General features: G+C 44.7%; 1 protein-coding gene across 1 annotated transcript in view; it reads right to left on the bottom strand.

The window, feature by feature from the left end:
• Window positions 1-13280: 13280 nt before the first annotated feature.
• The window catches only part of ak9 (adenylate kinase 9), a gene marked incomplete at both ends in the record, with an annotated part of 34406 nt that continues 25036 nt past the window's right edge, over window positions 13281-22650 (bottom strand). The window contains 8 exon segments of the mRNA XM_080533508.1: window positions 13281-13492; window positions 14491-14605; window positions 17422-17524; window positions 18372-18470; window positions 18845-19014; window positions 20166-20362; window positions 21636-21853; window positions 22552-22650. The exon segment at window positions 22552-22650 is cut by the window's right edge and continues 48 nt beyond it. Of these exon segments, the coding sequence (XP_080389634.1) occupies window positions 13281-13492; window positions 14491-14605; window positions 17422-17524; window positions 18372-18470; window positions 18845-19014; window positions 20166-20362; window positions 21636-21853; window positions 22552-22650 (1213 nt within the window).

The following is a 22650-nucleotide window of genomic DNA, read 5'->3' as shown; positions in this document are numbered from 1 at the left end:
TGAGAAATGCGCTATACAAATAAAACAAGATTTGATTTACGGACAAGCTTTTTGACAGCGTCATCCCCGTATCACATGCCTACAACATCAACCAGCTGTTTTCAGTAGCATGTATGCTGTCAAATTAAATTATTATTATTATTTGCTCCAGCTCTCGGCAGAACGCCTGAGAGTCTTATATTGCATTATATTTTGAATGGTCATCTGGTGCCTTAATATTGTGTTTTCCTTTACATAAATAATGACATTTCCACCATAAATTGATGCAGAAAAGGCACAGATTGGTGCATATAAATTCACCAGAATGCAAGAAATTAAGTGTTTGACGCTCGTTTGAGGACCTCCAGACAGCCCCGCTTCATGGGTCCCCCCGATGTCAAACGCCACTGGTACCACCTCCGCCTCATTTTGAGCCAGGAAAAACCCTGTAAACGTACCGTAGCTACAGACAAAGCTAGCGTAGCTAACAAACAAAAGCTTTGGCTAGCTTAGTGCACACTGAACATAGTGGTTTCAGCTCACACTCACAAAGCTAGCTAGTTAGTAGGGGTGTAACGGTACACGTATTTGTACTGAAATTGGACTAAGTCCAATGAATGCAGCTTACTTTTTTTGTGTGTTGAAGTAATCTCAGTCAGTACGCATGTGCACACACGCCACAGAGAGATTGTCAGTAGTTGAGCTTAGATAGTTTAAACTAGAGCTTGAAGTTCCTCCAGCTTCACTTAAGTCTCCTGTTTGGGAAAATTGTATAGGGATGGGAATCGAAAAACCGGTTCCAAAAGTTTCGATGCATCGGAACCTCATCGATGCCGGCGTGTTTTGATCATGCGCTGACAGTTGCGCATTGCAAAAGTGTATGCAAGTCACCACCGACCTTACCTCAGCTGCACGTGTGCGTGGGAGAACCTCAGCCAGACTTTTTATAGCATTGTCCCTACTGGAAGTGTGTTCGTTACGGCTCTACTGCAGAGTTGCTACTGCCAGCCCCATCTTTGTACATTGAATTTGCCTTTGACAGGGTTCCCGCGCTGGTCTTAAAAAGCCTTAAAGTCTAAAATCTAGCAATCTGATTTATAAGGCCTAAAAAGGTCTTACATTTCAGTTATTCGGTCTAAAAATGAGGTGCTAGGTATTAAAAATGAGATTAGCTAGGAAATCAGTCCGACTACATCAATTTAGGCAGAAATTAATCAAGCTGTAACCCCAAAAATGCCAATTCGCTTTGTCTGTATCTATGCTATCACATGGTGTCGCGAATAGGTCTAAAATTCTATCCAAAGAGTTCTAAAAAAGGGTCTAAAAAGGTCTTAAATGTGACTTGTTGAAACTTGTAGGAACCCTGCTTTGATAATGGCCATCAATAATATTATGTTTAATTTCACTTCATTATAAATTGTTCTGGGTTCAGTCTCTGCTGTCATCCATCCTTAATGATCGATTCGAAAAGTGCAAGAAAGCAGAACGCAGTCACGCACGTGCAGAGAGATATGGGAGGGTAGAGGAAGGTAGTCATTAGATGTTGATGCTAGAAGAACGCACCAAGATGACGATACCTAGAAACAAGTACCTTGTCTTTTGAAAGTCGAGTAAGTAAGCCTGTTCTGCTAGATAGTATAGGTATGTAGATAGTATAGGTATGTAGATAGTATAGGCATGTAGATAGTATAGGCATGTAGATAGTATAGGTATGTAGACCAATCAGGAGCCCTTGTGTCACGTCGTCAACTGAATGTCATTAATCTGATTTTGGATCAGCGGTTGGAGAGAGATGGGCGTGGATTTAGGTGCACTTTTAGTCAACATCCATTATAGCGCTGATCTAGGATCAGCTATATTTTAATCAGCTAAAATGTTCAGTCTTTTTTGTTGTTTTTTGTTTTGTTTTGTGTGGACTGAATCAATTCGTGGCGGAGGAAATTCATTCGTGGCGGCCCGCCACCAATAAATGCATGTAGAGGAAACACTGTATGTAGATAGTATAGGCATGTACAGTACAGGCCAAAAGTTCGGCCATACCTTCTCATTCAATGCGTTTCCTTTATTTTCATGACTATTTGGTACATTGTAGATTCTCACTGAAGGCATCAAAACTATGAATGTACACATAGGAATGATGTATTTAACAATAAAGTGTGAAATAACTCTAAATATGTCTTATATTTTAGATTCCTCAAAGTAGACACCCTTTGCTTTTTTGTTGTTAATAAAATATATAATAATATTATTAAATATAATATGTGTTAATAATAATATGTTATTATATATATATATATTATTATTATATATTTTATTAACAACAAAAAAGCAAAGGGTGGCTACTTTGAGGAATCTAAAATATAAGACATATTTAATGAATGATGAATGGTCTTTATTGTCATTGATATAGTACAGGTACCATACAACGAAATTTGGGAGGGGGGGCTCCCCGGTGCTAGGAAAAAAATACTAAAAACAAGAAGGGAAAATAGCTGGTTTACATAAATAAAGGCTATATACACTATCCACTATACTATACTATACAAATAAAACACTGTGCTGTACTCCATGCTATGCTATAAATATCCTAACATTTCCTATCTCTGAACCTTATGTACCCGAGGGTTGTCATATTGCACATAGTATTATTGCACATTCATTTAAAGTGTCGCAGTTTGCAGGTTTGAAATGTTCACAGTTGTGTTTCAGTGTTGCACTTGATTACAATCTAGTAGCTGTCATCAAATTGTCTAGATTGTCCAGGGCCTAGAACCTAGGTCTTTGCTGTGTTCAGGGCCTGAATGGCCCTGGGGTAGAAGCTGAGCTCCTTGCGGACATGGTCCTGAACCGCCTGCCCGAGGGCAGCCGAACAAAGTGTTTGTTCCCAGGGTGTGATGGGTCTCTGGAGATCTTGGAGGCCTTCCTGAGGCAGCGTGTGTTGTACAGCTCTTCCAGAGAGGGGAGGGGGGCGCCGATGATCTTCTGGGCCGATCTCACGAGTCTCTGTAGCGCTTTCCTCTCTGCGGCTGTGCAGCTGGAGAACCACACGCAGATGCAGTAGGTGAGGATGCTCTCCACTGTGCAGAGGTAGAAGGTCACAAGCAGCTCCTGTTTGAGGTGGTATTTCCTGAGGACTCTCAGGAAGTAGAGCCGCTGTTGTGGCTTCTTGATGATGGCTGCTGTGTTGGTCTTCCAGGACAGGTCATCCTGTATGTGCACCCCCAGGAATCGGAGGGTTGAGACTCTCTCCACGCTCCCTCCATCGACGAGCAGGGGCTGGACCTCAGATTTTTTCCTCTTGAAGTCCACGATGATTTCCTGGGTTTTTGACTGGTTCAGCAGCAGGTTGTTAACCTTGCACAGCTTGCCCAGCTGCTCCACCTCATCCCTGTACGCCGCCTCGTCCCCCCCCGAGATGCAGCCCACCACGGTGGTGTCGTCTGCAAACTTTACGATGGAGTTGCTGGGGTGGACGGGGGTGAAGTCGTAGGTGTAGAGGTTGTAGAGGATGGGGCTTAGCACGCAGCCCTGGGGGGACCCAGTGCTGAGTCTGATAGCTGTGGAGGTGTGGGAGCCCACCCGCACCCTCTGGGGGCGGTCAGACAGGAAGTCCTTGATCCATGCACAGATGGAGTGTGATATTCCCAGGTTTGTTTGGTCACTAGCCTGTCTGGAAGGATGGTGTTGAAGGCAGAGCTGAAGTCCACAAAGAGCAGTCTCGCGTAGCTGTTCCCCCTCTCCAGGTGGGATAGAGTGGAGTGGAGAGTCGTCGCGATGGCGTCCTCTGTGGACCTGTGGGCTCTGTAGGCGAACTGGTATGGATCCAGGTTGGGCGGGAGGCGTGTGACTATGTGGGCCCGGACCAGTTTCTCGAAGCACTTCATGATGATTGGTGTGAGTGCCACCGGGCGGTAGTCGTTTAGGCAGCTCACCGTGCTTTTCTTCGGGACTGGGATGATAGTTGAGGTTTTCAGGCAGGGTGGGATGGTGGCCTGGGACAGGGACTGGTTGAAGATGTTGGTGAAAACCCCGGCCAGCTGGTCTGCGCAGTCCCTCAGCACCCGTCCCAGGACGCCATCCGGCCCTGAGGCTTTTCTGGGGTCCACCGCCTTCAGCACGCGTCTCACTTCATGCTCTGTGAGGGTGAGGCTGCTGAGAGCTGGAGAGAGTGGTGTTTGTGTTGTGGTTACCTCCGTTCGCCCCTCGTCGAACCGGGCGTAGAAGGAGTTCAGCTTTTCCGCCAGCAGGGGGTCGTCCTCCGCGGCTGTGAGCCTGTTGGCTCTGAAGTTTGTCATGTGCTGAAAACCCTGCCACACCCGCCTGGAGTCGTTGCTCAGGAAGCATTCCTCAATCTTCTCTCTGTGGTCTGCCTTGGCCTCCCGGATGCCACGGTTTAGGTTGGTGCTGGTTGGCCCTGGTGGTGCTGTACAGCAGTGTGTCCTTCGCTAGGCGTTGTCCCTCTCCTTGAGCAGTTTTCGGACCTTCTCAGTCATCCATGGCTTCGTGTTGGGGTAGACCCGGACACGTTTGTCCACGGTGGCTGAGTTGGTGCAGTTCACTATGTGGTTCAGAACCGACGATGTGAACTGTTCCAGGTCCTCATGCTCATATTCCTGCCATGAGGTGTCATTCAGGCAGATCTGCAGTGGAGCGGACCCTGCTGGCCAGGTTCTGACAGACAGTCTTAGTGGTGATGGGAGCACTTTTCCTCATGGGAGTGTAGGCTGGGATCAGGAGGATGGACACGTGGTCAGACATGCCTAGATGAGCTAGCGGTCTAGCCTTGTAAGCAAGCTTGATGTTGGTGTATACCTTGTCCAGTGTTTTTTCTCCTCTTGTTGCACATTTAACATGCTGATAGAACTTGGGTAGTACTACCTTCAGGTCAGCATGATTGAAATCCCCCGCGATGATGTGCACTGCCTGAGGATCCGCGCTCGGTCCACCACTGATGACGTCATGTAGCCGCGCCAATGCTAAGCTAGCATCCGCGCTTGGTGCAATGTAAACAGCTGTTATGTACACCGCGTTGAATTCCCTCGGGAGGTATGTGGGTCGGCATTTAACAGTCAAGTATTCCAGGTCTGGGGAGCAGTGGCTACTTACAGTTTTCGTGTTTAAGCACCAGCTGTCCTTCGTAGAAATGATCAGGCCGCCCCCGCGCGTCTTCTCACTAAGCAGCAGTCGATGATGGTAGCGCTGAGCCAGGTTTCTGTGAGAATGATCACACAGCTATCCCCCACGGTGTTGTTGGAAGCAACCTGCAGTCTCAGTTCGTCCATCTTGTTAGCGAGGGATCTTACGTTGGAGAGGAATATACTCGGCAAAGCTGGCTTGTCCGGGCTTCTCCTCAGCCTAGCTAGCAGGCCTCCCCTACGGCCTCGGCGTTGTTTACGGTCTCGACGCCGACGTTTGCGTCTGAGGGACGGGACTGTGTACCATTAATAATAATAATAATAATACATTCGATTTATATAGCGCTTTTCCGAGGCTCAAAGACGCTGACAATATGGGCAAAACGGAAAACACAGAAACAACAAGCAACAGATAACATGAGCACATAGAACACAGAGGTAACGAACGGGGAAGGGGAGGTTGTATGCATGTCCATGGGGGGAGGGGGGTGGCAGGGGGAGGGGAGATGGTTAGGGATAGGGGAGGTTGTATGCATGTCCAGGGGGGGGGGCGGGGGTGGCAGGGATGGGGGAGATGGCTAGGGGTAGGGGAGGCTGTAGGCGTGGGAGAACAGGTAGGTTTTGAGGTGGGATTTAAAAGTGAGGAGTGAGGGTGAGTCTCTGAGTGGTTGAGGGAGAGAGTTCCAGAGGCGGGGTGCGGCTCGTGAAAAGGCACGATGACCGAAGCCTTTGAGTTTTGAGGGTGGGACAGTGAGGGGAACAATGGATGAGGATCGGAGGGTACGGGTAGGGCGGTGGGGGAGAAGGAGGTCAGTCAGGTAAGGGGGGGCCAGGCTGTGGAGGGCTTTGTATGTGAGGATGAGGACTTTGAATTGTATACGTTCTTTGATGGGGAGCCAGTGGAGAGAGTGGAGGACAGGAGTGATGTGGTCACGGGAGCGGGTGTTTGAGAGGAGGCGTGCAGCAGAGTTTTGGACCATCTGGAGTCTATGGAGGGAGCGGGAGGTGATGCCGGTGAGTAGGGAGTTGCAGTAGTCGAGGCGGGAGGAGATGAAGGCGTGGATGAGGGATTCAGCACCATTGTTCTCCCGGTAAGCGAGCAATGTCGTGTGGGATCTTTTGTTGCTTCAGGAACTCCGCTGTTACTGTCTTCTCGTTTTGCGCACCAACTTCTAGTAAGTCTAGTCTGCTGTAGGTACTATTTACACAACAGTTCCCTATAAGTACTGACATAAAAATGTACATACAAATGTATTTAAAAACGCTAAAAAGCACCGACGTCGGGAGCCCTTCCAGCCTCGCGTGCGAACGCGCCGCCATCTTGAATTTAGAGTTATTTCACACTTTTTTGTTAAGTACATCATTCCACATGTGTTCATTCATAGTTTTGATGCCTTCAGCGAGAAGCTACAATGTAAATAGTCATGAAAATAAAGGAAACACATTGAATGAGAAGGTGTGTCCAAACTTTTGGCCTGTACTGTAGATAGTATATGTATGTAGATAGTATAGGTATGTAGATAGTATAGGCATGTAGATAGTATAGGCATGTAGATAGTATAGGTATGTAGATAGTATAGGCATGTAGATAGTAAAGGTATGTAGATAGTATAGGCATGTAGATAGTATAGGCATGTAGACATAGGTGAAAGTGGGCCGGAACGGTCCGGTGCTGCGTTCCGGCAAGACTTTCTGTGCCGGAACGCCATTGGGGGAAGAGATGCAGCTGCCTGTCAATCAAAATCCGATTGCTGCAGAGTGCAGAAGCAATCACGATTCACAATCCATAATTTCCAACAAGGAAACACATGGCTGACGTTATGTTTCCTTGCGTCTATTTTAATACCTTTGAAAAGGACATGTTAACCCGCTTTACAGTAGACCCGACGCGACGCGACGCGACGTGGTTGGGTGGGCAGCACTGGGCACTGAGACAGTCCGACCGGGATTACAGTCTCTCCGCGAGCTGCATGTAACGTAGCAATTATGGAAGCATATAGTGGACTTTATTCAAATGTTAATGCAATTTGAGATTGCATTTGCATGTTCCACTTTTGCATGCATTCTTTCAGACAATATTCAAATTCAAATGCAATTCTAATGATTAGCATTTTCATTTTCATGTACCTGATGTGCACATTCGCTGTCAATATTAAAATGATAATGCAAAGCCATTTGACATTTAATTTTCAAAGTCATGCGCTGCTTTGTAGCTGACAGAATTCAAAAGTTCATTCTAATGTGAAAATTACTATGCAATCCCAAAATAGCATATTAATTTGCCACTTTTGCCTGCGTTATTTGAGTCAATATTCAAATTGTAATGCAATAATGTGATACGCAATTGCATTTACATGTTCTAGTAAACACATCCGCTTTGTAGCTGACAAAATTCAAATTTTCATTCTAATGTGAAAATGACTATGCAATCCCAAAATAGCATATTCATTTGCCACTTTTGCCTGCGTTATTTGAGTCAATATTCAAATTGTAATGCAATAATGTGATTAGCAATTGCATTTATATGTTCTAGGAAACGCATCCGCTCATTAGAATTGCATTTGAATTTGAATATTGTCTGAAAGAATGCATGCAAAAGTGGAACATGCAAATGCAATCTCAAATTGCATTAACATTTGAATTTAGTCCACTATATGCTTCCATAAGCAAGCCGTGTTGCCAGATTGGGCTACTTTTGGTCACACTGGACTGGTTGGGCTGGAAATTGTCAATTCCATCTGGCAACCCTGGTAGCAAAATATGTGCATACGTATCTGGTAGCCTACTGGTACTTTCAGATCGCATCGTATTATTATTATTATTAATAATAATTACAATTTACAATACAAATACAACAATTGGGGGTCCCTCAAAGAAAATTTGGGAGCACTGCGCGTGCACAACATCAACCTCCAAGGCTTGATTCTGACCCAGGAAAAACCCTGGTATGTACTGTATAACATGATAGCCATCTATGAGCAATGCACTGTATTCATAGCTTTCATGTGACGTCACAGCATAGTGGAAACGCCCACCTGACGGGCAAAAGGCACTTTTTGCGGGCAAAACCCACGGGCAAAACCCACTTTTTGCGGGTTAATAACTTTGATTTCCCGTGGGTTAGGAAAATAATTCCAACGTGTCCGGATAGAGTAGAAGACAGGGAATCCAACACTATTTGAATGGAGTCAATCCTCCACTCCTATCACCGTGGACACAGCAAGGAGCGAATTCCCCGATATAAATATTCCCTCGCCTCGCTGACAGCGGGAGTTGGGAGTTTCGTCCAGCAGCCGGTGAACGCCCGGTTGATCGAGTTTCATATTAAAAGTATATCTTCTCGGGGTGTCAGCGCGGTGGTTAAGGGCTCAAAATGACCGTATACTGATGGTGAATTTAGCAATAATAGTCTTATGTTTGTACCACCTCCATAACCGGTGTTATTCACGGGAAAAGCCGGTCAAGGAGGCACCCTTTCCAGGTCAATAACTTTGATTCTCCGGGGGTTAGGAAAATAATTCCAACGTGTCCGGATAGAGTAGAAGACAGGGAATCCAACACTATTTGAATGGTGTCAATCCTCCACTCCTATCACCGTCGTGTATCTTGATAGTTCTTCATGAGTGAGGTGGTCTAAATAGTAGGCAGCCATGTTGAGCGATGTTGCTATGATACTTTTTGCCCGTCAGGTTGGTGGTTGCTAGGGAAGAAACCACGTGACTGAAAGCTATGAATATAAGATGATGACCAAGGGTCTTTCTGCTTGATTGATTGATTGAAAAACTTTATTAGAAGGTTTGCAGAAGTAGGTACATGAAAGTACATATTACATACAAGGTCAACTAAAAGGATAAAAACCCAAGAAAGCCACTGGCTTATTTCAATTGGGGTCCTTGATTCTCAATTCATCGTTACATGTAAGACAGACAAAAGAAAAAAACTAGTACTATCTACAAGATAATACAGACAAATAACTATTACTATCTACAAGATAAACATACATCCATCATGGGAAGAACAATACAACAAAACATAAGGTATGTACAGCGGGTAGGACAGGTGGGGACATACACCACAGGTGGGGGCGGGGGACAAAACACAAAGTATGTACAGTGGGTAGTTCGGGTCTTTTAATCTGATTTTTGATTTAGAGGGTCCAGTTACGGATTGCAGCCTCCTGTAAATGTTTTTTGAGAGTGGTTTTGAAGGTGGGCAGTGTTTTGCACTCCTTTAAGATTATATAGCTGCTGCTGACCAAGGGGTTGAGTTCACTTGATGAGGCCCAATTTTGTTTTAGACTCTGTAGGCTACTGTATTTGTTTATTAAGACTTAAGATATATTATCTGAATTCCTCTGGTTTTATCAAATGTTCCAATTATTTTCATTTCTTGTGCTGGTTTAAAATTGCAGGAAACTAGAACAAATAATTGTGTGGGAGAGAGGGGCCGCCGCTACCAAAACGTGCACAGTTTTGGGTCGCTCCACCACCAAAAACTCTCACTCCAAACTTTTGGTGAAACTTGGCAGCCCTAAAGTGTTTCTAATTTCGACACCAACACCACGATGTGTGTGTTCAGGGATGCATGAAGCTGGGGCCAGGAGGAGAACAATATGAAACGATGAAGGTTGGGGTAGTAGCCTATAGTTCCTGTAAGAAACTCAAACCACTTTCACCCCTGCATGTAGATAGTATAGGGAAGTAAGCCTGTTCCGCTACATAGTATAGGCACGCAGGCAGGAGGGGCATGCCTCACCTCCCGGGGGGCTAGCATCAAAATACACACATCCCCGTGTTTACCAGAGCCTGGGGAATCTAGCAGGGGTGGGATGCAAACGGTGGGGTGTTCCAATCGAATGCGACATATGGGTGAATGGGTGTATGGAAATAGCGCTCCACGCACCCGGAATATTTGCATATTTATGACTATTGTTTTTAATAATGATAATCAACCTCTTCTGCATCATACATGCAGCCACTACCTGTGATAATCTGCGAAAAATTATTCATTCAAATATTCATTGTTTATTATCTTGTTAAATGTTTATCTATTTAATTTCTCTCTATTTTTATTTTCTTACTATCCTCTTGCTGTATTTTTTTAATGCTGTATGTAAAGCACTTCAAATTGCCCCTGTTGTATCAAATGTGTTATACAAATAAACTTGCCTTGCCTAAACGTATATATTAAAGTTAAACTTGCCTATGTAACCCTGTATATGTTCCTATTCTTACAGACCAGCAGAGCTCCAACCCAGGTTCAGACAGCGAGCCCAGCTCCACCACATCAGGAAACCATAAACACAGGAGCTCAAGGCGGAAGAATCACCATAAAACACACCCACAGACTTACACAGAAGAGAAGACCTACCGTTGCCCACTGTGTGGAAATAGTTTTAGTAAAGCAGGAGACCTGAAGAAGCATCAGAGAATACACACAGGAGAGAAACCATACCAGTGCTCCCAGTGTGGGAAGAGTTTTAGTCAAGCAGGAGACCTGAAGATTCATCAGAGAATACACACCGGAGAGAAACCATACCAGTGCTCCCAGTGTGGGAAGAGTTTTAGTGAAGCAGGAAACCTGAAGAAGCACCAGAGAATACACACAGGAGAGAAACCATACCAGTGCTCCCAGTGTGGGAAGAGTTTCAGTCAAGCAGGACACCTGAAGACGCACCAGAGAATACACACAGGAGAGAAACCATACCAGTGCTCCCAGTGTGGGAAGAGTTTCAGTCAAGGAGGAGAACTGAAGAATCATCAGAGAATACACACAGGAGAGAAACCATACCAGTGCTCCCAGTGTGGGAAGAGTTTTAGTGAAGCAGGAAACCTGAAGAAGCACCAGAGAATACACACAGGAGAGAAACCATACCAGTGCTCCCAGTGTGGGAAGAGTTTCAGTCAAGGAGGAGAACTGAAGATTCATCAGAGAACACACACAGGAGAGAGACCATACCAGTGCTCCCAGTGTGGGAAGTTTCATTCATGCAGGACACCTGAAGAACCATCAGAGAATACACACAGGAGAGAAACCATACCAGTGCTCACAGTGTGGGAAGGGTTTTAGTGAAGCAGGAAACCTGAAGATTCATCAGAGAATACACACAGGAGAGAAACCATACCAGTGCTCCCAGTGTGGGAAGAGTTTCGGTAAAGCAGGAGTCCTGAAGACACACCAAAGAATACACACAGGAGAGAAACCATACCACTGCTCCTAACAAAACACCAGAGTTTAGTTGCTCCCAGTGTGGGAAGAATTTCAAACAAGAGTGAAAGGTGGTGTGGTTATATTTGTAAATATGCTTAACATAGTTTTTCTATTTTTAAAGTAATTGTTTGATTAATATGTATAAGCTCTTTGTCCAGAAGCCCTGGACTAGATTTCTGAGAAAGTGGTTAGAATTGGTTTGTTGTGTTGGGTCTACCCTGAATGAATAAAAATGTTAATGTTGCTTGATTGTTATTAAAATTATCATCTTTAATGAAAATAATCAATACAAAAATACAATAACTTATATTCGAAAAAGATACTTTTCTTTGGGTGATTTTGTATTCAGTTGTACACCCATAATGCATCACCATTTCGTCATCAAATTACTGCATCTTGTAATCCTGTGAATATTAGCTTCAGCATGGTGTTGCTCCTTAATTAGTCACACACACACTCTGTAGCAGCAGTAGTGTATATGGCGTAAGGCTCCTCCTCTCTCACCATTACTGCACTGGGAATATCTCTCTCTTTCTCTGTCTCTGTCTGTCTGTCTCTCTCTCTGTCTCTGTCTGTCTCTCTCTCTGTCTCTGTCTGTCTCTCTCTGTCTCTCCCTCTCTCCCTCCCTGTCTCTCTCACTGTCTCTCTTTCTCTCTCTCTCCCTCCCTCTCTCCCCCCCCCTCTCTCTCTCTCCCTCCCTCTCTGAACGGGCTATCCAAGTGGTGGCATATTTGCAAATAGTCCTCGGTATCAAGGGTGAAATCTCTGCACTGGCATCCCACCATGGCTTGCTTCTCCTAAGGCACATGAAAACAGACTTTGGCTTTTGATCCTGTAACTGTAGTTTGGGAGATTTCCTTATATTTACAAGTGACTTACACATTTGCAACTGCAACGTTTGCAGGAAAAGCGCTATACAAATAAAGTTATTATTATTATTATTTACAAATACATATGTCTAAGTAAGTGAATCGTCTATCAATCAGGCATCGTAAGACAAAATAATCTCTGCTCTCTGCTTTAAGTTAGGACAAGTGAAATTCTTCCTGCAGTTGTCCGACGAACGAGTAAAACCAAAAAGAAATCAATATGTGATGGAAGCTGGTGTTAGGAGCTACCAGGAGCAGAATAGAAAGTGGTCAAATCGGTCGTCAAAGTATTTCTGACCTAGAAGTCAGATTTTCAGGGTGTTTTACAACACACAACTTGAAGTTTTGAAGTACCCCCTTTTTGTAAATGTCATACATGTGTCTGTAGTCAATATGACTTAATTCTGATTGACATGAATGACAACAAATAAATGCAAATGTTGTGTACATTTTTGATATGTAAAGATAAAAATCTGAACGACATTTAGGCATGTTGTGGGACATGGCTGTTTGACAATTGGGGCAGATATAGATGGTCAACCTGTCATAACAGGTTCCAGTGTTGGGACGTGCTCGTGGAACAGGGAAAGAGTGCACGTATGCGCAATGATTGACACACGGGTCAGGGGTGCTTGGGGTACAAAGCGTTGTTAGAATAATCACATGGTTTTTGGCAAATTTACGCAAGAATCGATACATTTGTGTCGACACACATTACGTTGGGAGGTTGACGCCGTGTCGTGACTACTGCGTCGATCGTAACATCACTAATAAACATGTATTTCGGAATGTCGTACAATTCGGGGAATTTCATATTTTTGAACAAAGACACAAGAACACACATTACAAGGTTCAATTAGAGGTTTGATTCATGCTTTAATAAGTGTTTACAAAGAACAACCTTCAACTGGTTAAAAGTAGCCATAAAACATGAAACAGTTGTAACTATTTATTCAAGCAGTCTGAAAAAAGGGTTGAATTGAAACGTTTCTCTTTGACATACAGAGCAACAACACAACATGCTGAATACTGAGAGCTAATAACTTCAATGAACAGTCACTGACAGTATGACACCGATCCTGACAGACTACAGCAGGCTCGCAGTATCCCCTGTGGCCTCTCCTAAGGCCAGGAACCTGTGCAGCTTGTATTGAAAGTCGACGTCCTGCTCCCGAGTGGCCGTGTACTTCCTGGTCATAGTTGAGCCTAGGTAGGAAATGAGCTCACAGCTCTCCTCAAACCACGCCAGCTTCTTCTTATATTTGCTGCGAACGTAGTCTGAGTTGTTGGGATTGAAAGCTGAAGGACAGAGATAGAGGAAGATGTCAATGAGTAGAGTTGTAATCCGAGACCGATGCACTGCAAAGATAAGTGAAAATAATAATAATAATAACTTTTATTTGTATAGCACTTTTCCTGCAAATGTTGCAGCTCAAAGTGCTCCAATCATTATATAATCATCATTTAATTATTTAGTAATTTAAAGGCAATATTAAAAAGATGGGTTTTCAGTCTTGACTTGAACATATTTTCTGAGGTTGCATCCCTAATGTAAACTGGCAGTGCATTCCACAATCTGGGTGCATAAAATGAGAATGCAGCCTCACCAAATCTCTTCTTTTGCACATGTGGTATACAGAGAAAACCAGCGTCAGAAGACCTGAGAGCTCTATTGGGCTTATATGCTAGATATTAATATATAAAGATGGCATGTGTGACACAAAGTCAGGCTTAGATTCTATCGATAACGTTGGACAGTATCTGTGGGGAATATGGCGCGTTCTGGCCTGCAGGTGGAGCCAGACTGTGGTGGAGTGTGGATGGTGGAGCTGATTGAAGGTGTCCTACCGCCAGCTGGGTGTGCTGTGCCGTGGAGAGACTTTGCTGCCTTTTTCTTATTATTTCCTGAGAATACCGCCAGCACGCAGAGTAGGGTGCTGCGCAGCGTGTGAACTGAATAAAAGAGTATTCTACAACAGCATGTTTGGATACTGGATTCTGATTGGCTAGCAACAGTGGTAAATACCACAACAACCTTCAGTTCAGACTGCATTTCCAGTATCAATGCGCCTCCCAATCAATCCGATTTAGAACACCTGTGCTATATTCTGTGGCAACCCTGTACCAGTGGTAAATGAGTCCACAACCCCCTTCCTCTCATGGTAAATTGCTTCCTTATACCAACCCATTCCTCTGCGCCTATAATCTGCTACAGTATCACCATGTGACATCATCTCTGATATAAACCGACATAGATGTGAAATTGTGAAATGGCCCAAATGGCGTCTTTTTCCTACCTTTAAGATAAAAGGCGACGTAGAGGAGAGCCGACCTCTTCACACTGAGGAAGGGGAACTTGGGTTTGAGACACCCCACAGCGGTCAGAGCCTTGGTGGCCGCTCTCGCAATCCCCTGTTTAAAACACAAACACTCTAATCAACATACAGCATGTCACCATCATACTACTACTACTAATAATAATAATAATAATAATAATAATTATTATTATATATTGTATTTGTATTTGTACAGCACTTTTCCTGCAAATGTTGCAGCTCAAAGTGCTTTAATCATATACATATATATGTATATGATGTATGATATATATCATATGCATCGTATCATATATATCATATATACAGTATATCACCATCATATATACAGTATGTCACCACCATATATACAGTATGTCCCCATCATATATACAGTATGTTACCATCATATACAGTATGTCCCCATCATATATACAGTATGTTACCATCATATATACAGTATGTCCCCATCATATATACAGTATGTTACCATCATATACAGTATGTCCCCATCATATATACAGTATGTTACCATCATATATACAGTATGTCCCCATCATATATAAAGTTTGTTACTATCATATACAGTATGTCCCCATCATAAATACAGTATGTCCCCATCATATATACAGTATGTCCCCATCATATATACAGTATGTTACCATCATATATACAGTATGTCCCCATCATATATACAGTATGTTACCATCATATACAGTATGTCCCCATCATATATACAGTATGTTACCATCATACAAACAGTATGTCCCCATCATATATACAGTATGTTACCATCCTATACAGTATGTCCCCATCATATATACAGTATGTTACCATCATATATACAGTATGTCCCCATCATATATACAGTATGTTACCATCATATACAGTATGTCCCCATCATATATACAGTATGTTACCATCATACAAACAGTATGTCCCCATCATATATACAGTATGTTACCATCATATATACAGTATGTCCCCATCATATATAAAGTTTGTTACTATCATATACAGTATGTCCCCATCATAAATACAGTATGTCCCCATCATATATACAGTATGTTACTATCATATACAGTATGTCCCCATCATATATACAGTATGTCCCCATCATATATACAGTATGTCCCCATCATATATACAGTATGTCACCATCATATATACCGTATTTTCCGCACTATAAGGCGCACCGGATTATAAGGCGCACCTTCAATGAATGGCCTATTTTAGAACTGTTTTCATATACAGGGCGCACCGGATTATAAGGCGCATAGAATAGAAGATACTGCAGTCAAACGTTTGACTGGGGTTGCGTTACGCCCAAGCTCCACCTACTGCGTTGCGTCACCTCTCCATCGGTGTTGTGTCAACTTCCCGCTGTCCATGCTCCACCTGAGCGTTGTCACCGTCAACGTTCTACCTGCTCCACTGTCAAAAATATATATTTTTCCACCTCAAGTATCAGCCGTTCGTCATCCATTTTTGCAACAAGCGTCAAGGACCTGCGGTGATTCACAGCTGACTCGCGTGAATAGCAATTCACAATAGCTGCGACCACGAGCTATAGAGTAGTTAGCTACAAGCATTTTCAATCTGCTATTATCTCTATTAGTGGATTAACCGCTGTGGTGATTTAACAGCTGATAAAAATACATCAAGTAGACTACAAACAGAGCAAAACAAGAAAACAACACCAGAAAACAACCAATAGGCTATACAATTATAACCAACAACCAATATGTGACAGCTCCTGGTGAAATGTGCAACGTAATTTTTCAGTTTTTACACATGCTTAAACTACAGATTGTAAGCTTTCAAATGATGTATCATACATTCAAATCAGAGAAAGATTGAACACGACAGGCGTATTTGAATGTTGGTTCACCTCAAACACTGAATGGGAGAAAAGTGACTCTGAACGCAGCCACAGCTACGAACGCTGCTAACAAAACACATCGCTACGAAGGTCTCAACTGTATTTTAATAACATGACAACATGCTGAGAGAACATCGACATGCTAAAAACACATAACTACACATAGCAAGATGAACACACAGTTCTTGCTTTTGAACACGAGCTAAAATGAGAGTATGTTTACAAGTCAACCCTCCCTTACCGGTAGCCTCCGGCAAACGAGAATAATGAATCCAATCCTCAAATTATAAGTGTTTAGTGATCGTTAAACTGTTGTTTATTATATCGAGTGGGTACTTTAAAACTTCAAGTTGAAAGCACCAAGAAGGACCGCCTCGAAATTCATCGATGTTCATGTCCCGTGCTAGCGCTGTTGCCTTCATTCGAATAGTGACTGTAGAGACGCTTCTACTTGCTGCTCTCTGTTCAACAACCCACTGTTCGAGTTTGTCCTCTAACTGATCTAACTGTGGCCATCTCGCTTTGTTCCCTCGGAAACTCTGTTTAGTTTTCTTTACTTGGGGTCTTTATACACACACAAGTGGTGTGGGACTGTGAGTAAGCACAGTACCGGTGTTTACTGATTACCGTAATGCTGCAAGCGGTGCGGCTTTGTAGTTTACCAGTCGTACTGAAACATTTTGACAGAGCGCCTTGAGCGCCGTGTACAACCAGTATGGATCAACCAATTAACCAATTGATCCATATATAAGGCGCTCCGGGTTATAAGGCGCACTGTCGTTTTTTTGGAAAATTAAAGGCTTTTAAGTGCGCCTTATAGTGCGGAAAATACGGTACAGTATGTCACCATCATATACAGTATGTTACCATCTTCCATGGATTGAAGGGATACATACCATAGGCCTATATAAATCTGAGCTGAACATACATACTTTTGATTCTTCAAAAGGAATGTTAGAGGGGGGGCCTGGAGGTGTGTGTGTGTGTGTGTGTGTGTGTGAGTGTGTGCGTGTGTGTGTGGGCCTCAGTCTCACCTGTTCCATGTAGCCCAGCATGGGCAGGGAGGTGAGCTGGACAGGCTCTCTCATCGGGGGCAGCTTGTCTGGCAGCTTCTGGTTCCAGTAGGTCTCTGGTAGCCTGAGGGTTGGTAGGAAGAAGGGTTTCACTGAGAGTTGGTGGAGTTCAGAGTTCAACATGGGTTCGGCCTCCTAAAAAAGTCTGTTTCACTATAGCTGTTTTACTATAACAACTAAATCTGTGTTTCCCGGCCTAGTTGAATTAGGAGAGGGAGGGAGGGACACACAGACAGAGAGAGAGAGAGAGAGAGAGAGGGAGGGAGGGAGGGAGGGTGGGGGAGAGACAGACAGACAAACAGACACAGACAGACAGACAGAAAGAGAGAGAGAGAGAGAGAGAGAGAGAGAGAGAGGGAGGGAGGGAGGGGGAGAGACAGACAGACAGACAAACAGACACAGACAGACAGAAAGAGAGAGAGAGGGAGGGAGGGAGGGAGGGAGGGAGGGAGGGGGAGAGACAGACAGACAGACAAACAGACACAGACAGACAGACAGAAAGAGAGAGAGAGAGAGAGAGAGAGAGAGAGAGAGAGGGAGGGAGGGAGGGGGAGAGACAGACAGACAGACAGACAAACAGACACAGACAGACAGACAGAAAGAGAGAGAGAGGGAGGGAGGGAGGGAGGGAGGGGGAGAGACAGACAGACAGACAGACAAACAGACACAGACAGACAGAAAGAGAGAGAGAGGGAGGGAGGGAGGGAGGGAGGGGGAGAGACAGACAGACAAACAGACACAGACAGACAGACAGAAAGAGAGAGAGAGGGAGGGAGGGGGAGAGACAGACAGACAAACAGACACAGACAGACAGAAAGAGAGAGACAGACAGACATTTGATATAGAGACTGAGAGCTGAGAAGCAAAGCATGTGTTCAGGTAAGATTCATATCAGCGTGTCTGTCGCTCACCTCAGGAACCTGTCTTGTTTCTCTTGCGTCTCGAAAGTGTAAATCTGTTCCCGGTATTCCACGGCGTACTCCATGTTGCCCCGGACCAGGGCCTCATACCTGAGTTCAAAGGTCAATGGAATGGTAAACGGACTGCACTTCTATAGCGCCTTTATCCAAAGCGCTTTACCACGGCCTCTCATTCACCCATTCACACACACATTCACACACCAATGGCGGCAAGCTACCATACAAGGCGCCGGCCGGCCCGCTCACTAGGAGCAATTTGGGGTTCAGTGTCTTGCCCAAGGACACCTCGACATGTGGCCAGCCGGGGCTCGAACCGCCAGCCTGCCAACGCGAGGTCAGTGTGTGTGTGTGTGCATCTATGCATGTGTGTGTGTGTGTGCATGTATGCATGTGTGTGTGTGTGTGTGTGTGTGTGGAGTTTCCTAACCACTGTGATAGAATGCTGAGGTGGTTGTCATGGCTACCTCTGCCTCCCATCCAGGAAGGTGACGGGGCAGTAGCCCTTCAGCTCCACCTGCTGGGGGAACCGTGCCCTCACCTCTGGGGCCGTCAGCTTCCTGGGCAGCAGGTGGGGGGGGGGCAGAGGGTGGGGGCAGCCAGGGATCACAAACTGCTCTGGGGTCGCCAGGAATCGCTTCGGAAAAGAAGCACCAGGGAAAGACAGAAGGATGGAAGTCAATGAATGAATGAATGGGGGGAAATGTTTACCCTGTTGATGCTAAGCTGTTAGCTTGACGGTGTCATGAAATGCATTAAATGGTAAATGGACTGCACTTACATAGCACCTTTATCCAAAGCGTTTACAACAGCCTCTCATTCACCCATTCACACACACATTCATTGGAGCTCACTGGGAGCAATTTGGGGTTCAGTGTCTTGCCCAAGGACCCTTCGACACGTGGCCAGCCGGGGCTCGAACTGCCGATCTGCCAACCTTGCGATCATTAGACAGCAGCTCCTCTACCTCCTGCGCCACAGCCGCCCCACATTATGTTCTGAATGATTGTTTGAATGGTTCCACTTCATGACATGGAAAACATTGACATTTGTGACAACGTTCTAATGCTTTGGTCCTCATGTCGGGATCCGATGTAACGATCTGACTTTTCTTTCGAAAAATGTGAATACGTTTCCTTGTTGTTGAAAATCAATCAATGACACGTCGCTAGTCAACTAACACAGCTTGTTTTGTGAGCCTGCTAACAATGTAAAGTAGTGTTATAGTTAACTAGGTAGCAGTGGGGGGGATTACTCACCGAATACATTTGGCTTGACTAGCGAGTTTGTGTTGTGATTCTCAACACACGTTGAAATGTAGTTCTGTGTTTCAAAAGAAAAGTCTGAACATTTTGATTGGTTGCCGATATGCGGACCAAATGAACGGACTGTGTCACATTTGACATGACTCTCAACTCAATAACATCTACAACACCTGCTGTAAAAAGAAAGCTCAAAACATCACAGACACCAGCCACCCTGCCTATGCACTATTCACACTTCTCCCATCCCGAAAACGCTATAGAAGTATCAACTCACACACCACCCACCTCAGAAATAGTTTCTTCCCACAGGCAGTTAGGTTGCTGAACAGCTGAACCATGCGCACTGCCCTTGGCACTTAACACCCTGCACTAAGCACCTTGTACTGTGTTGTTGTTTGTTTGTATTGTGGACTATGTTTGTTTGTGTGTGATACTACAGAGAGAGACGAGGCTGAAGAATTTCATTATATTAATACATATGACAATAAACTTGAACTTGAAGTCTGGGTGTGTGGGGACCAACCTCCAGGTATCCCCGAGAGCACATCTTGTAGTAGTGTCCCCTGAACTCAGCCGCCAGCTCCAGGGATGTAGTGAGGGAGCAGTCCACCAGGTGGCGATGTAGGGCCAGACTGACAGGGCAGTATTGGCCAAACTCACCCAGCCGAGAGTGCAGCTCCTTAGGGGTGATGCACAGCCTGTCGATGCTGGCTGCCTGGCCTGTGGAGGTCGCCAGAGACGGGAGAGTGAATGATCTCAAGTCATTGGGTCTTTGATCAAATAAATGTTGCTTTGAATGTTTTTAAAAATCTATTATAATAATTATAATAATAATAATAACCTTTATTTGTATAGCAATTTTCCTGCAAACGTTGCAGCTCAAAGTGCTCCAATCATTATATAGGCTAATCATAATTTAATGATGTAGTAATTTAAAGGCAATAATTAAAAGATGAGTTTTTAGTCTTGACTTGAACATATTTGCTGAGGTTGCATCCCTAATGTAAACTGGCAGTGCATTCCACAATCTGGGTGCATAAAATGAGAATGCAGCCTCACCAAATCTCTTCTTTTGTACATGTGGTACACAGAGACAACCAGCGTCAGAAGACCTGAGAGCTCTATTGGGCTGATATGCTAGCAAAAGACCTGAGAGCTCTATTGGGCTGAAATGCTAGCAAAAGGTATTGATGAAAAATATCTCTTTGTTGCATGGGTAATCCTGTAATCAAATAGCTATAATAGGACCAAAGCATCCATAGAACTGTACAAGACAAAATCATTTCTAACAACCTAATTGATGTGCTGGATAGCTAAGGAAAGATAGACAGACAGACAGACAGACAGACAGACAGACTGGCAGACAAACAGACAGACAGACAGACTGGCAGACAGACAGACAGACAGACAGAGAGAGAGACAGACAGACAGACAGACAGACAGACAGAGAGACAGACAGACAGACAGACAGACAGACAGACTGGCAGACAGATAGACAGATAGATACTGTTACTGTGGGGTAGTGGTGGTCTAGTCGGATAGTGAGTTGGACTTGTGATCGGAAGGTTGTGAGTTCAAATCCCGCCTGAAACCACACCACTACTAGTGTGCCCTTGAGTAAGGCACTTAGCCCTCAGTTACTCCAGGGGGAATGTCCCTGTAATTCGTAATTGTAAGTCGCTTTGGATTAAAAGCGTCTGCTAAATGGCAAAATTAAATTAAATTATTATGTTACTGGGTGTGACTAGGTAAGGGAACGGGTCCAGGTGTGTAGTTGTGTCTACAGGTCCAGGTGTGTAGGTGTGTCTACAGGTCCAGGTGTGTAGGTGTGTCTACAGGTCCAGGTGTGTAGGTGTGTCTACAGGTCCAGGTGTGTAGGTGTGTCTACAGGTCCAGGTGTGTAGGTGTGTAAGTGTGTAGGTGTTTAGGTGTGTAGGTGTGTAGGTGTGTAGGTGTGTCTCTACAGGTCCAGGTGTTTAGGATGTGTCCCTACCGCTGCGTGTCTTCTCCAGGTAGGAGTGGACGTGTGTCATGCTGGAGCGGAGCTCGTCCAGGACCCGGTTGCAGACCCACCACTTGCTCTGGCGTCCGTCCACCAGGGCCCAGTTCTGGTACTGCTGCTGGTAGTGCTGCCTCACCGGGCCCACCTCCCGCCTGAAGACCTCGTAGCGGATGGTGAGGATCTGGGGGCTGTCGTGCATGAGGTGGGTCCTGTAAGGAAGTAAGTAAGTAAAGCTTTATTTATATAGCACCTTTCATACAAGAAATGCAGCTCAAAGTGCTTTACAACAGGGATAAAAAACATAAAGTGAATATAAAAACATATCTATCAAGTCTGACGTCAAACGTGACGTTTAGCAATTTCCAGGTCCAAACCAGAAATTCCCCGCACCAGAGTACCAGTGTACTACAGCGATAGAATGACAGTTCAATCGTTTTTTAGACTCGGATCTATTCATACAACAAGGGACACAGCTCTTTCCCGTTTTTCCCATATTTGTCAGCGTTTTTGAGCCTCGGAAAAGCGCTATATAAATATAATGAATTATTATTATTACTGAGGCATTTTCGAAGACAGCGCCTCAGCCAACTTTGGACCCGGAAACACGTCACGACTTAACAACCGAATAGTCCAAGAACACAGTGCTCTTCAGTCTATTAGAGGTCGTTACCGTGGCAGCAGGTATTCTATTAGATAGTAGAGTGTGACGTTGAGGGACAAGGTTGGGGGGGGGGGGGGGGGAGAGCTTCTGAAGTGAGAAGGGTGTGAGGAGGAGGGTCTAGGGGGGAGAGGTCAAGATGAAAGGGAGGAACAAGGGTAGGAAAAAAGATACTATTTGAACCACTTTACCTCAGCCTTATTCTAAGCTTGTTCTAGACCCCTCTGATGAGGAGCGAGCGTGTCTGACCTGTCTGGCTGCATCTTGTCGCTGAGGCCTCTCCTCAGCACCTCCTCTGGGTCCAGCTCCAGCTCCACCACGCGCACGGGGAGAATGTTCCGGGCCTCC

Source organism: Nansenia antarctica (genome assembly GCF_963989245.1).
Source record: "Nansenia antarctica genome assembly, chromosome: 6".
Classification (NCBI taxonomy): Eukaryota; Metazoa; Chordata; class Actinopteri; order Argentiniformes; family Microstomatidae; genus Nansenia; species Nansenia antarctica.
This window is presented reverse-complemented; position numbering and strand designations above follow the sequence as displayed.